At 30.2% G+C, this 16086-nt stretch overlaps 1 protein-coding gene across 1 annotated transcript; it reads left to right on the top strand.

The window, feature by feature from the left end:
* Positions 1 to 822: 822 nt before the first annotated feature.
* On the top strand, positions 823 to 14402 carry LOC129290219 (uncharacterized protein At1g28695-like). Its single transcript, XM_054926938.1, has 3 exons — positions 823 to 1112; positions 2007 to 2405; positions 13785 to 14402. Exons 1-3 carry the CDS (start codon positions 936 to 938, stop codon positions 14295 to 14297), a joined length of 1089 nt encoding a protein of 362 aa, XP_054782913.1. The 5' UTR covers positions 823 to 935; the 3' UTR covers positions 14298 to 14402.
* Positions 14403 to 16086: the final 1684 nt, after the last annotated feature.

Below are 16086 nucleotides of genomic sequence, written 5' to 3'. Positions count from 1 at the left end.
TAAATATATTTTAAATATAAATAATTAAAATTAAGTTTACCTATATTGATAGATTATTATACTCAACATAAAAATTTTAAAAAAGGAAAACTTATTTTTGTTGTTTTCTTTTTTATTAACATTTATTTTTTCTTTTTCAGTTTTTTTTTTCTTTAACTGTGTCCATTGATTCTATGAAATGAATTCTACACAACATATATCTAATTTTCTCAACTCAATTAAAAACTAACAAGTTTAGCAAGTTTAATTGATTGCATCTAGTATGAGTTTATAAGTAAGTTGACATTATTTTATAAATTAAAAATGTAAAAACAATAAACTCGAAGAGTTAACTCATAAAATTTTATTTAATCCAAATTTATAAGTGAGTTAACATGATTCTATAAGATACAAATATAAAAATGATAAATTTAAAAAGTTAACTCAAGAATTTAAAAATCTTGATAATAATTGATGAAGTTGACTATAATTTTTAATAATTAAATATAGTATATGTTTCCTAAAAAAATGTATATATATATAAACAAGAACAACATTAAATTGTTTCCATTTTTTGTTTTACAAAAAAAGAAAAAATAATTTAAAAAATAATTAAATTTAGAATACTTATTCAAATTAAGTTTTTTAATTTTATTTTTTTCAAAAAGAAAAAAGAAAACTAGCTGTTAAGAACGTAAATCAAACTAGCCTTTTATTCTATATTATTCACACACACTCTCTAGTCTACTTACTCACTGACGCATGTATCTTGTCATCTGGTCTATTTAAGTCCTCCTGTGTCCACCTCTCACCCCACCTTTGACCCTCTCGGCCTCCTGACTGGATTGCATCGCCGTCTTCACCCCAAGTCACATCCTTATTCTCTAATCTCTTCAGTTCCCTAATTCTGAACTCATCTACATTCTAGCTAGCCAATCATATTGATCAGCCATAATATGGATCAATATCGCAATCAAACTCCCATCACTAACTTAGTTTTCTCCTCTCTTCTGGTGGCTTCTGCTTTTCTCTTTCTTCTCTCTTTCCCTTTCTCTCACCCTTTGCTTTCCCTCCACCACCAGCACCACCACCATCCCCCTTCTTCTTCTTGGAACCTAATTCCCAACTCATCAGTAAGTCCATATCGTCCTTGAATTTTATTTTGCTCTAATTTCAGTCTTTTAGCAGATTTCTTCATACCTTAGTACTGCAAGCAGATAAAGCCCAGATGAGATAATAAACAACAATAATTATTGTTTCTGTTGTCATTAGAATTTTCATGAACTCCAGATCAGCTTCATATCATATACTATCTCAAATTCTCTGTCATGTGTTGTTCCAGCATAATTGCAACGTGTCATCTAGTTATCAAATGATGCAACTTGATGCAATATTTCTGTTATTTATATCGTCCACTTTCATTGATGAACCCCAAATGAGCTTCATATATGTATGTATATATGTATGTATGTAGACACACACTCATCCGACATCAAAGTTCTCTCTTCCTTGGTTTGGATGAATCCACTACTGATTTTCAAACAATCAATTCATTGTTTAAGTTTTAAACTAGATAGACTGTTTGAGTATTAACTAGCCCACAACGTCAACTGCTTTCAACTGGTTCTTTTAATTTGTTAGATCAGTTTTCTTCTTAATAATCAACTATATATGTATATGTGTGTATTATTAATATATTCATATACGAGGAAAAAGAGTTACTGTAATTCCGAATAAGTTAGTCAAAGAGGTTTGTTTTACGTTTTTCAAAGTCAGTGAAGTACTCGTGTTAAATTATTAAATATTTTTAAATTAAATTTAATATATTAATAAATCTCATTAAATATATTTAATAATTTTTATTTAATATAAATTTTTTAAAATATTTTTTAATTAATAATTTTAAATTTAAACTTTAATATTTTAAAAATATTTTATGTTTTAAAATATTAAATTTTTTTAAAAATGTTCTATAATTTAAAAAGGGGGAGTAATATACATTCGTGTGATTGTGTGAATCTATGCAGGCCGCCATAGATGTAGCGGGTGGTGGAGATGGGCTTGATGCAGCTCTAGCACGAGCATCGTTGGGGAAGAAGGAGAAGACAGTGATAATAACAGTGATAAACAAGGCCTATGCAGAGGCAGATCAGGAAAACACCTCCATGCTTGACCTGTTTCTCGAAAGCTTTTGGGTCGGAGAAGGGACAAGACCTTTGGTCGATCATGTTCTGTTCGTGGCGATTGATCAGACGGCGTACGAGAGGTGTCAGTTTCGACGGCTGATCTGCTTCAGATTAGAAACGGACGGTGGAGATTCAGAGAGCGAGAAACTGTACATGTCGAGCGACTTCATCGAAATGATGTGGACTCGAACGCTTTTCCTCTTACAAGTCCTCAAACGAGGCTATGGCTTCGTTTTCACGGTACGTTGGATTAAATTTCATTTATTTTTTCTCGTAACTTTTTCGAGGAACACTATGCCACCTTTAATTGAAAAATTTTTCTTTCTAAACAATTTTTTTGGAGAGAAAAAAAACACCGTTTCGTGAGTGACTTTTAAGCTTGTTGTTTTCTGTTGTCAGTGCATCAAAGGAGAGAGAGTTTAAGAGTAAATTAATTAGTACTAAATAACATGGTTAATAAAGGGTCAGGGTCCTACTTATCATAACGCGCGGGCTCCACAAAAATGCAACAGCAGAAAATGACAGACTTAATGTATCATTTATGGAAGGCTTTTTTTGCTAAAAAAAATGATTTAGGAGAAAAAATTCTCTAATTGTCAATAGTAGGTATCCAATACTCCTAAAAAAATTTATGAGGGAATGAACTTCAACCCTAAATATTTATGTTGTGGCCTAAAGATGTTTCATATTTATGTTTAGGACAGCCAATCATCAAATTAGTTCAAGGGATTCAACTAGAGAATTTAATTGCAAAAAAATATGATAGGGCATGCAAGCAATTAGTTAGAGGAGCGACTTATTAGCATTTAATTATGGACTTCTGTGGGTGTTTGTGAACTTAAATCAAATGAAGAAAGAGATTTTAAAAATTATTCTTTCTGATTTTATTTATAAATCACTTTTAGCATGTTTCAATACAATTAAGAAAAATATTAAACCTCATTAACTTTTTCTTAAAATTTAGAAAATTTTCACTTTTACTCCTTATAAATATTTTTAAATTTTATTACTTGTATTTTTATTCAAAGCATTTAATAAGGATAAAAGTGTAAAAATGAGCATTGAAAATTGGCAAATGCTTATATATAGGATCAAATTTTTTCTTATATCTCTACCCTATAAATAGGAGTAGAGGAGTATATATGTTTCTTTATACATAATTCTTCTATTTAATTATTTTTGTATTTTCAGAAAAAAATTGTTTCACATTATAAGTTTTTTAAAAAAATTCAAAACCATAATTGAATAACACTTTTCCTATTTTACCTTTGCAATAATTTATTGCTCCATCAATTGAAAAATATAAAAAAGTTTATTTTTTCAATATGAAATTAATAATTATTTTTTTAAAAAATGTCCTTTATAAATTAATAACTCTTTATTTTTAAGCAAAACACTCAATTAAATAAAAATAAATTTTTAAAAATAATTAACTAACTTATTAAGAATGTAATTCAGTTAGAAATATTTTATATTTTTTAATGGAGAAGGTATTTGCTATTATAAATTTATGGGTATTAATTGAAGGGAAAATTTAATAAAGTATGTCATATTTTTACATATTTAATGCATTTGTTGAAGCGGATGGGGTATTTAACAGAACACCATAGTGGAAGTTGCGACTTATGTATGACATTCGTGTAGCGGTGTGGACTATTCATTTTCAGTGAGGTGTGTAAAACTTTGATTTTGAATAGCATTAAACTAAGGAGAATGATAACTGAAGATTTTATAAAAAAATTAAAGTTAAATCAGGATTTTATCATAACGTAATTTTAAAAAAATATGTTTTAGCATTGAAAATCTTTAAAAAATTTGATTTAATATTAACCTTTTTAGGAAGTACTTAATTGTCATTCTCCATCAAATTAATCAATATCAAAGAGTGCTATTATTTTTATCTTTAAGTTTATAAATCCTTTAAAAAAATTTATTTTTACAAGGATAAATTGACCCATTGGTAAAAAAAGATCTTATACCCAAAAAATATAGACTAAATTTTTAAAAATTTAAAAGCTTATCCAGTTTATATTGATATGCAAGATATTTATTATTAATATATAATGTGTTTATCAATAAAAATTTACAAGAAATTTATTATTGATATAAAATGATATATCATTAATAAATATAAATAAATCAGTCATAATATAAAATATAATAAATATTATACTATTTATTTAGTTTGATCTTATAATATAGGTTATATATGCAAAATTTCTTTTTATGAGATATAAACTTATTTTTATTTTATTTTCTCCCGGAGCACAAGAAGTCAACAATGATTCATAAATATGAAATATTCATTGCGGCAAAAAGTCATAAATTTTATTAGGCAGTGAGAATACGATAGGTAAACTGTTATTTGTTTCCAGTGCTGTTTGCTAGGGATTATAGCGGCCCATATGGGCTTAAGCCATAAGCCAGGTACCACACATCAATCATTTTCCAAAATCTGATTTTTATTTGAAGGATTTAGGACTGGACTTGTAAGCATGTTTTTATTATTTTTGAATTTCCAATAATTAAAAATTTTAATTACAATGTTTCATATTTTTTTAACATATAAATTACAATGTTTAAAAATTAAAAATAAATAATAAAAATTTAATTTTAAAGTATAAATATATATTTTATAATTTAAATTTAATTTAAAATTGATATTTTTTTTGATACCATGAGAATTTTTTTTAAGGGTAAAAATGGGCCGTCTTAACCTTTTTTCAGAGCTTTAACAGGATTGGGTTTCAAAACTTAATTTCCTTAAAATATTCTATTTTTTAAATTTGAATCCTTATTTCAGTTAAAAAAAATTGAATCCTTATTAAAATATGTTTAAATGAGTGATTAGTCATGTCCAACCCTTATTCTTGATCCCCCTCCCAAAAGTACCTCAATTATTTGCAATCACAACGTTTAAAAAAAAAAAAAACTTGAGTTGCCATTTTCCACAATAATCGCAGGTGGGCAACATAATGCATTATTTATATTAAAATTGCAAATCAAACCATTTATTGTATTTTTGTGATCTGGTTAATTATTTCAAACTCACGTGAAAGTGAAACAGACAACCAAAAAGTTTATTCATGCCGACGGCGATTATGATAATTTCATTTGTCTTTTATATTTATAAATCTCTTACGCATAATACACGACTTCTCCAACATTAGTTTTTAGGGTTAACCTGCCACTTTTAAACTATAAATCCAAAAATATTTAAAATATTAAATTTTTTTTGTGTAATATTTTCTTTTAATATTTAAAAATAGTACAATTTAATTTCTATTATTGATAAAAATTAATTTTAATTATTAATTAATTAAAAATTAACAGAAAATGATATAAAAATTATAGAAAAAATAAAAAAGATAGTAAACCATCAAAAAATTACAAACAGCAACAACAAAAAAGGCAGAAACAACTAAGAAAATTTTATTAAAGAAAAATTAATTTTTTAGTCCTCCAACTTTTAATTTACTTGTAACTCTATCCTTCAATTATGACTCGTTGTGACTCAATTTTCAACTATAACTCGCCTATAACTCAGTCCCTTAACTTTTAAATCACTAATACTTTAACCCCTCAACTTTTTTTAATTCTATTTTTTCATGTTAGCTTAGATCTCACATCAAATAACAAGAGGAGGATATTTTAGAATAATATATGAGCATTTTTTATTCCTCTTATTTGATAAGAAAATTTTTTAAAAAAATTAAAAAATAAAACTGAATTATAAGTAAATCAAAAGTTGAGGGACTGAGTCGCAACGAGTTATACTTGAGAGGCTGAGTTGTAGCGAGTTATAATTAAGGGACTGAGTTACAAGTAAGTTAAAAGTTGAAGGATTAAAAGATTAATTTTTTCTTTTATTAATCATTTTTTTAAAATATTTTTTGAAATATTTTTCTATCATTTTTTTAATTAATGATAAAATTAACTTTTATTAATGATAGGGGATATATTTTTTTTTAATTTTTAAAAGTTGAATGAAGATCTAGTGTGAAAAAATGTTTTTAGAGTTTTAGTTATTCTTAGATTTATAGTCTAGGAGCCTTTTTTTTTTTTAAGTATTATTATTCATTAACAGATACAATACAAGAACGCAGAAAACGAACTAACAATTCAATGGGAAAACGAAACAACACTTGTAATGTAATCAAACAACGAAGACAAAACAGATTTTCACTAATCCTCCCTTTGTCCAGGAAGAAGATCTAGTGGAGTTTGAAAACCTACCTGTTTGGAAACACCCATTTAAATTGATTATTGCGAAGAAAATCATGATTTGGGTTAAAAATACCCAAATGCTCCATTTCACCCACAATTGATTATTTCGATGTTAATTGAGTTTTAGATGATGTTGAGTAATATTAGCTTTTCAATTACAATTTTCATAATTAATTATATTAATCAATTTTTTAGAATTAATTATACTCAACTAAAATTCAAACACAACTTGAGTTTTATTGGACATCATTGCTGAGAATTTTTTATTATTTTTAGGTAACTGAGTCGTAGAATCTTCTGTAAAACAATGAACATTTTAACTATTTTTTAAATTCATAGTATAAAATTAATCATTTTTATTTCAATATTATTTAAAATATAAAATATCCTAAAGGAATATTAGACATAAATAATATACCAGAATAATAGAGTCCTCGGGTCAAAGTTTTAAAAGATTTAGGCATAGCAGAGTCTACTTGATTAGTCACGTGAGATTAGATTACTTGAGTCTAAACTAAGGTGCATATACACCAAAGAAAGAAGGGTTAAGGGTCAATTTCATCTTTGAACTATACACGAAAGGTCATAAATAATTTTAAACTCAACTTGGGGTAAATTTTGTCCCTTAACCCTATGAAAATTTAATGGTTGTGCTCCTGATGTTAAATTGTACACTATTTATGTTATGTGGGTCCCACATTTAAATTTTTTAATATTTTTTATAAAATATTATTTAGTGGGTCCCACTATCTTTTTTATATTATTTATAATATGAAAACATCTTTCTCCCTCTCCATCTTTCATTGATCTCCCTCTCCATCTATCTCTCATTCATCTCCCTCTCCGTCTGTCTCATTGAACTCGTGGCTTGCTAATACGAGCATGTTGGCTTTACTTTGTTGCAAGTCATGAGTTTGATTATACAAGAGAGAGAAGTGAATCACTGTCTCCCTCTAGTTCATCTACCTTGGTTTAATCAAGTAAGAGAGACAGTAGTTAAGGTGAAGCATCTTTAGCAAGAGAGAGAAGCATGAAGTTGAGAGAGAGTACGTTGATGATGATGTTCAGCTAGTTGATGAACCTAATGGAGAGAGACTATGGCAGAAGAAAGAGAAGATAAAGAAGATCAGGAGGGTGATGTATTTGAGAGCCACCATAAACCTAGGGCTCCATACATACCACCATTGAGCAGCTTCTTCATGCTATATGTGCTAACTTGTAGATACGGCTTCATCTTGAATAAATTACAGATTGAGGGAATGGTGTTATCATTATGCAGGTTTCACCATGGACATTTAACCTTGCTAAACAAATACTCCTTCTCTCCCCCGCCTCTCCCTCTCCCTCCAACCATGTCTCCTCTTCTTTATCATCCTCTTTTCATTTATTTTTCATCGTCCTCCTCCTTCTTTACATCTCTATTAGCAAACCATGCTTTGTTTCACAATCACAAAATAGAGCAAGTTTGCATTTATTTCATACTAGGAGCCAGGCACATAAACACATGTATATGTGCTTGTTATATATACACACACAACACATGTTTAATTAATTAGATGCCTGTATAAGAATTCATATTTTTCTTCAGAGTCTCAAAACATTACCTCAGAGATTCCAAAAATTTAACGAGTAAATGAGAATGAATGAATGAATGCAAGAAGGACAAGCAATGATAAATATAATGAAGAAGATTGAAAGAAGATGAACTAAGTATCAAACCTTGATGTTTCTATATATAAAACTAGAATTGCTTTGAGAGAGATGTATGGGTAGAGGGCCATTGGGGAATGGGATGAGAAAGACAGTATAGAGAGAAGTATATACTGATGACATCCTGCTGCATGAAAGAAGCAAAACCAACAGGCTAGGAAGAGAGAGAGGGAGAGAGGAGAGAGTAGGAGAAATTTTAAAAAACATAATGTGGGGCTCACAAGCAATATTTTATAATAAAAACATTAAAAAATTCATATGTGGGACCCACATAATGGTCAATCAACCTTAGGGTAATGAAGCAATGATTTTTTAAAGTTGAAAGATATAAATGATTTATAGTTGAATTTAAGGTCATTTGTGACCCTTCATGTGCACTTCAAGGATATTTTTTAGCCTTAACCCAAGAAAGAAAGAGAGGAAGATGAAAAACGAACATTAAGAGAGAACTGTTCACTTTGAGTAAGTTTTTCCTTCAACCACCCTCTTCTATTTATAGTGAGGGAAGGCTATTACAAAAAAGGAAAAATCAATATTAATTCATCTTATAAAAGAGGGAATAATTGATTGAAATAATTACCATATATAATTGTGGAGGAATAATTTCATATTTTGGAATTCAATCAGAAATTAATCCATTATTAATTTCTAATTTCAATCAACTCTTATTATTTCAAAAAATTGTCAAATCCACTAATTTCTTCGGCATAATGATCCGATTCCCATCAAAGGTGGATCTATAAATTCCAACATATCCAAATAAAAATTATTAAACTTTCTGATAGGGGACGCAGAAGTAGAATCATGCTAGTTCAGAGACAAAACCCTAAAACACAACAAAAATACAAGAACAAAAAGAAAAGGACAAAATTTGTGATGAAAATAAAGAAAGAAAGGAAATAAACAATGTGATAATAATTAAGGATAAGATCTTCTAGAGCACTTACTTCTAGGAGCCTCAACCTTCAAAGATACTATAAGAGTTAATTATGCTCTTAATCACATCTGTTTCTCACACGGGATGACACCATAAAGCACTAAGGCTTACAAGAGTTATAAATTTTAAAATGAATAATTTCATTCAACTTCTCTTTTGTTTACAAAAGGGAGCATGCCTAATTTATATAGGCTTATAGAGAAGACTATTTCCTAAAATTTAAACCCTAATTTCCTAATACTAAAGGAGAAATAATATTAAATAATGAGAAAATATTTAGCCATATAATTTAGGAGATATGATCTTCGAATTATGGAATTACAAAACTTTAGAAATTAATAATATAATTAATCCTAATCTTTAACTAGACTCAAAATAAAAAACTAAGACTAATCTTGCTCCTTAAGAAAAAGAGTCCAATCAAAAGACCATTAACATAGGAAACAATTTAGGAGACAATCAAGGGATCATAAAGGATTTAGAATCACATCACCCTTGACTTCTTCACTAGGGTTTCATGCCTCCTTGCTTGTAAAAGGCTCAACTTGTAGTCTTCCTTGCATTGGGCTAAGGTTTGCATCTCTTGGGCCTGACTTTTCATAGATTTAGATCTTAATCACATTATATACATATAGATGCTCTCATTTAGGCTTAAGAGGAGTGCCTTAATGCTCTTCAAGCTCTTGGATTTCTTACACAAGACTAAATAAGGCTTGCTTCATGGCTTTAGTTTGGGCTCTTATTATTAGACCTCCAATATGTTGTAAAGGGTCTTTAGGCATGTTGGATTGGAAGTATTGGGCTCCTTGCTCCTTGTCTTGGGCTCTTTTCATGCCACCATGCTTATGATTACCATCCTCAAGCTTCGTTGTCATTAACGGCATATTATCTTTACTATAGGTTCCATCACTTTTTAAGTTAAAGTCAACTCCGCTTATATTTATAACCAGTCCCAAGCTTGGGTAAAGGAGGAAGATTGTGGTAGGCCATCAACAACCAACGTAAAACTTTGTTGAATCTATCATGAACATGGACAATAGACATTATAATACTAATGTTAGGTCGTTGTAAGTAACGCACTACATGGCTCGAGTGCAGTGATAAGTAAATTAGAGCCACTACATCGGTGCCTAGATGTAGTGTTAAATGAGTAAGGGCTATTGCGTCATTTTGAAAGTGCACGGCTAAAGAAGTTAGTCCATGAGAGCAAAATTATATTTAATACTTGGAATGTTGGGACATTAAATTATAAATCTATAAAGGTTGTAAGGGTTATGATTCAAAGAAAAATCAATATCCTATACTTGCAAGAAACAAAATGGTGTGGAGAAGAAGCTAAGGATATTTAAGGTTTCAAACTTTGGTATACAAGAAAAGTAAGTACACACAATGGAGTAGGCATCATTATTGATAAGGAGTGGAAGAAGAACGTTGTAGAAGTTAGCAGAATTGGAGACATAATTATTTTCTTAAAAATGATAGTTGGACATGAGATTGTTAATATTGTTAGTGCTTATGCGCCTCAAGTCGGGATAGAAACCAATCTTAAGGAATTATTTTAGGAAGACTTAGAAGGATTGATTCAACACATACCACAAAGTGAAAAGATTTTTATTGGAGGAGACTTTAATGGGCATGTTGGGAGGGAAGCTGGTCAATATGAGAGGGTGCACGGTGGTTTTGGTTTTGGAGAGCTAAACAATAAAGGACAAACTCTTCTTCATTTCTTGTTGGCATATAATTTAAAATTGCCAACACTTGTTTCAAGAAGAGAGATGAGCATATCATCACTTACAAAAGTGAAGCCTTAAGGTCACATATTAATTTTCTTTTGGTTAAAAACATGAATAGAAGACTCTATAAAAATTACGAGGTGATTCTCGAGGATGCTATAACAACACAACAAAAGGTCCTTGTCCTTGATGTGTGTATTATGAGTAAAACTCAAAAATGTTGATAAGTAGTAGTACCAAGGATTAGGTGGTGGCAACTAAAAGGTGAGAAGCAAGATATTTTCAAGCAGAATCTTTTAGACAAAGGAATTTAGAAATCTCAATGAAGTGTTAACATCTTGTGGGAGGATATAGCTAAAAAAATAAGGGAGGTTACAAAAGTAGTTTTGAGAGAATCAAAAGGTTTTGGTCTGAGAGATAAGGAATCTTGCTGGTGGAATAATAGTGTACAGGACAAAATCAAACATAAAAAGAATTGTTTTAAAGCCATAGATTTGTGTAACAATGAGAAAAATTGGAAAAGGTATCGTATGACTAAGAAGGAAACTAAGAGAGTTGTGAGTAAAGCTCGTTCTAAAGCTTTTAAAAAATTTTATAAGAGCCTTGAGACAAAGGAAGGAGAACGAAACATTTATGAGATTGCTAAGAGTAGGAAAAGAAAATCAAGAGATCTAGATCATGTAAGGTGTATAAAGGATGAAGAGGGAAGAATTTTAGTTACAGATGATGAAATTAGAAACAGATGGAAGACTTATTTTTCTAAATTTTTCAATGATAGAAAGGGTTCATCTAGTAACTTGGAGGATTTAGTAACTCATGAAAGAGAACAAAATTTGTCATTTTATCGAATATTATGTGATAAAGAGGTAAAGAAAGCTCTTAGGTCTGTTTGGTTCGAAGGGAGGGAAGGGGGGGGGGAGGGAGGTGAGGGGAGAGGGGGAAGGGAGGGGGAGGGGGAGGGGGAGGGGGAGGGGGAGGAGGGGAAGGGGAGGGGAGGGGAGCTCCCCCCCAATTTGGAGGGGAGGGGAGGGAAATTTTAAAAATTTCCCCTCCCCTCCTCCTAACCAAAGGAGGGGAGGGGAGGGGAGGGACTCCCCTCCTCCTAACCAAATAAGGGGAGGGAAGAGGAGCCCTTCCCTCCCCTCCCTCCCCCCAACCAAACAGGGCCTTAAGAAAATGACAAATAGTAGAGCTAACGAACCTAATTGTATATCTATTAAAGTGTGAAAATGTTTAAGAGAAGTAGGGGTGAGATGGTTAACTAAGTTATTTAATGTGATTTTATGGTCCAAGAAAATGCCTGACAACTGGAGGAGAAGTACATTAATTCCTATTTATAAAAATAAAGGGGATATTCAGAATTGTACTAACTATAGAGGGCTTAAACTCATGAGCCACACAATAAAATTGTGGAAGAAAGTAATTGAACATATGTTGAGATTAAAGACATGTATTTCTAAGAATCAGTTTGGTTTTATGCTAGGTAGATCGACTATAGAAGTGATCTATCTACTAAAGGGATTAATGGAAAAATATCGTTACAAAGATAAAGATTTATACATGATTTTTATTAATTTGAAAAAAACTTATGACCATATACCAGGAGAAGTGCTTTAGAAAGCCTTATAAAAGAAGGGATTAGGGATTGCTTATATTAAAATTATACAAGATATGTATGAGAGGGTAAAAACTAGTTTAAGAACGTCTGGTGGTCAAACAAAGGACTTTTCTATAAAGATTGAACTATATCAGGGATCATCTTTAAGTCCTTATCTGTTTAACTTGGTTTTAAATGTTTTGGCAGAATATATTCAAAGGGAAATTTTCAAATATATGCTCTTCACGAATGATATAGTTCTTATAGCAGAGATAAGAGAAGAGATTAATTGTAAACTTGAGTTATGGAAGAGGACATTGGAGTTGAAAGATTTCCATCTGAGTAGAAGTAAGACGGAATATTTATATTGTAAATTTGATAAGAGACTAGGTGACAGTAATTTGGAAGTAAAACTAGAAGATTAAATTATACCTCAAGTGAAAAGGTTTAGCTATTTGGGAGCCATTATTCAAAATAATGGTGAAATCAGTGGGGATATTTTACATAGGATTTAAGCTGGGTGGTTTAATTAGAGAAAAGCTAAAGGAGTTATTTACAACCATAAGGTGCCTAATAAACTTAAAGGAAAGTTTTATCGTACTGCTATCTAGCCGGCTATGTTATATGATAGTGAATGCTAGGCTCTAACGGGATAGCAAGGGCATAAAGTTAGAGTAGCAGAAGATGAGAATGTTACAATGGATGTGTGGACATACATGTAAAGATAAAATTCAAAATGAGCACGTTTGAGAAAAAGTAGGGGTAGTACACTATTGAGGAAAAAATAATAGAAAATCATTTGAGATGGTTTGAACATGCATAAAGAAGACTGTGGGAGGCACCAATGAGAAAAGTGAAACATATAACTTTAAGGCCTGTTAAGAGGGGTAGATGAAGGCTTAAAAGGACACTCTTAGAAGTTGTTGAATGTAATCTCTTAATTAATAATATTTCTAAAAGCTTGGTAAATGATAAAACACAATGGCGTCTTGCAATCTATATAGCCGACCCTACCTAGTGGGATAAAGGCTTCTTCTTGTTAGTCAAAGTCAAATAACTACATAAATCAATATGAAATATGAAATTTATAACACAATGCATTGTTTATAAGTCATAAACAATGCAATTCACCTCATAATCCTTACAATATAAGAAAAGACACATCTAGTTAAAAACAAGTTACATTCCATTATTATGACAATTTTTTCAAATAAAATTATATATATATAAACATTTTTTTTATATTTGTTGTTATTAAGATGGTAAGTAAAACATTATAAATATCTAGTTCTTGTAACTGCGCATTGTATTGTTTTTTCTAAAAAAGTATATCTACTATATATTAATTATTAAAATTTTTAATCACAAATAAATAAGAAATTATGTAATATAATCCTTGTTTTTTTAATGTACAGGATACAGATATAATGTGGCTAAGAAACCCCTTTACAAGATTAAGCAAGAACAAGAGTGAAGATTTTCAAATCAGCACAGACAAGTATTTAAGAAATCCATGGTCAGAAAGACACTTAATCAACACTGGATTTTACTTCATTCGATCAAACAACAAGACCATTTCCTTGTTTGAAACATGGTACTCGAAGAAGGACAATTCCACCGGACAAAAGGAACAAGATGTTCTATTAGATCTCATAGCACATGATGGGATATTTGGAGAACTAGGGCTAAGAGTAAGATTCTTGGACACCCTTTATTTTAGTGGGTTTTGTGAGGATAGTAAAGACCTTAGGGTTGTCACAACCGTCCATGCCAATTGTTGCCGGAGTATCGCCGCGAAGGTGGCCGATCTCACGATAGTTCTCCGTGATTGGAAGCGATTCAAGAAGATATCAGAAAAGGGTGGTAATTTGACAGCTAACTATCAATGGACAGGACACTTTAGATGTTGGAAGTCATGGAATGCATGACTAACAGTTTAGAGTTACGAGTCTACTTAAGTCTTATTATGTTTCTATTTCTCTCATTTAATTTATTGAATAAATTATGAGTCGGAATAACAATATGATTTTTTAGCTAGGATAAATAAGTCATTTAATTGTTTTGCTATAGCGATTTTAGAGATAGTGGTGTTATTCAGAAAGATTAACTAGAAAAATGCAATCATTTAATTCAAAATAAATCTCAAATTGAATTGAATTGTATTTATTGGCAAATTGAATTTCAAAAGGTAGCTAGGGAAATTATTTTGTTTAGAGAAGAATCTTATTAAAACAAGGAAGTAAAGAGGATGTGGCTCTCATAGGATCCATCTCTGTTAAGAGACATCTGTTCCGATATGATTTACTTTATAAACTTTTTGATAATTTATCAATTAATGTCATGAATATTAGAAGATTTTATGGATGTCTATATAATCTATTCATTTCTTTTATATTTTCTAATATTTTTCAGTTTCTCCAATATCTTTTGGTTATTTGTATTTTGTTATTTTATTTAATTTAATTGATATATCTATATCTATAAATAGAATGCACCTCTATTGTATTCTACATACACAAATAAAAAATTAAAGCACTCAATTTTCTAATCATTCTCTCCCTTCTAGGTTTCTCTCTTCTCTTCTCCTCTCAATCACTATTTTAGCACGTTATTAGCATGATTGCTCCAATACTCTTGGCATCACTCGGTATATATCTGCTCCTATTGTTGGATTTGAGGTTAATGTTTATGCCAATGAACATCTCTAATTAATAGGGATGGACGAGCACTCAATTGAATATTGAGAAAATCTCTATCGTCTATGTACTCTATTTTATTTTATATGTTATTTATTTATTAAATTCATTATTTGTACAATTACTTTCTTCCTCTTCCAAATAATCAAATAATTACATGTAGTGTCTTTAAATATTTTGTGTGCCTCATCAAGAACTAGTAGGAACAACTTAATTTAGAAAAATGGATCCTGAAAATATTCATATTTAATATAGAATGGATTTTAAAGATATTCATATATAATATAAAGTGGATCCTGAATATAGAGTGAATCATAAAGTTATTTACATAGAAAGATATAATATCCAACTAACATCACCATAACACACAACAATCAAACGCCCTATCATGGTGATTAAGGTTTGGATAACCTCCGTGGCTTATTATGATAGAAATGGATAAACCATAATTTAAAATTTAAACATTTTTAAAGTTGAGATCTTAAATAAATCTTTTTAAAATTGTTTGAGCTCAAGCATAAGATAAGTCAGGGTACTAAAATAGTTTGAAGCATCGTAATTAAGTAAGGAAAGATAAAACATTAAAATAGGAGCAAAATATCATTTCACCATTTCCTTGTCCATCTATCACAGCATAAGTGTTATAATATTTACCTTGACATTACTGGAACAAACCATACACAAAAACTTTATCATGGTAATTAGGATTGGACTAATCCTTTTATTATTACCATGATAGAAAATAGTTAAGTAACAATTATATTTTAAAATTCTTTATAATTTTTGGGATCCCAATGAATTCTTTGAGCTCAAACATATGAGAAAACAGAATGTAAAACATTACAAAAGCATGTCAATTAAGCACAAAAGAACAAATCATTGAAACAAGGGTAAAATGGTCATTTTTCCCATTTCTAATTAATTGTCATGGCTAAGACATATGCTCCATGGTGCAAGGCACCATGCATTATAGCACAAGGCAACATGAGCCGTGGTGCACAACCACTACCATGACAACATG

This window comes from Prosopis cineraria, unplaced genomic scaffold (genome assembly GCF_029017545.1).
Source record: "Prosopis cineraria cultivar Desert tree isolate PC_DT_omini unplaced genomic scaffold, ASM2901754v1 PC13, whole genome shotgun sequence".
Lineage (NCBI taxonomy): Eukaryota > Viridiplantae > Streptophyta > Magnoliopsida > Fabales > Fabaceae > Prosopis > Prosopis cineraria.
Note: the sequence above shows the minus strand (reverse complement) of the source record. Positions and strands in the feature narration are given on the sequence as shown.

Bases quoted from the DNA above. Each gene is read 5' to 3' on its own strand.
- LOC129290219 (XM_054926938.1), top strand. From the start codon at position 936: ATGGATCAATATCGCAATCAAACTCCCATCACTAACTTAGTTTTCTCC. The intron at 1,113-2,006 runs GTAAGTCCATAT...GAATCTATGCAG, and splicing joins ACCTAATTCCCAACTCATCA to GCCGCCATAGATGTAGCGGG. The intron at 2,406-13,784 runs GTACGTTGGATT...TTTAATGTACAG, and splicing joins GCTATGGCTTCGTTTTCACG to GATACAGATATAATGTGGCT.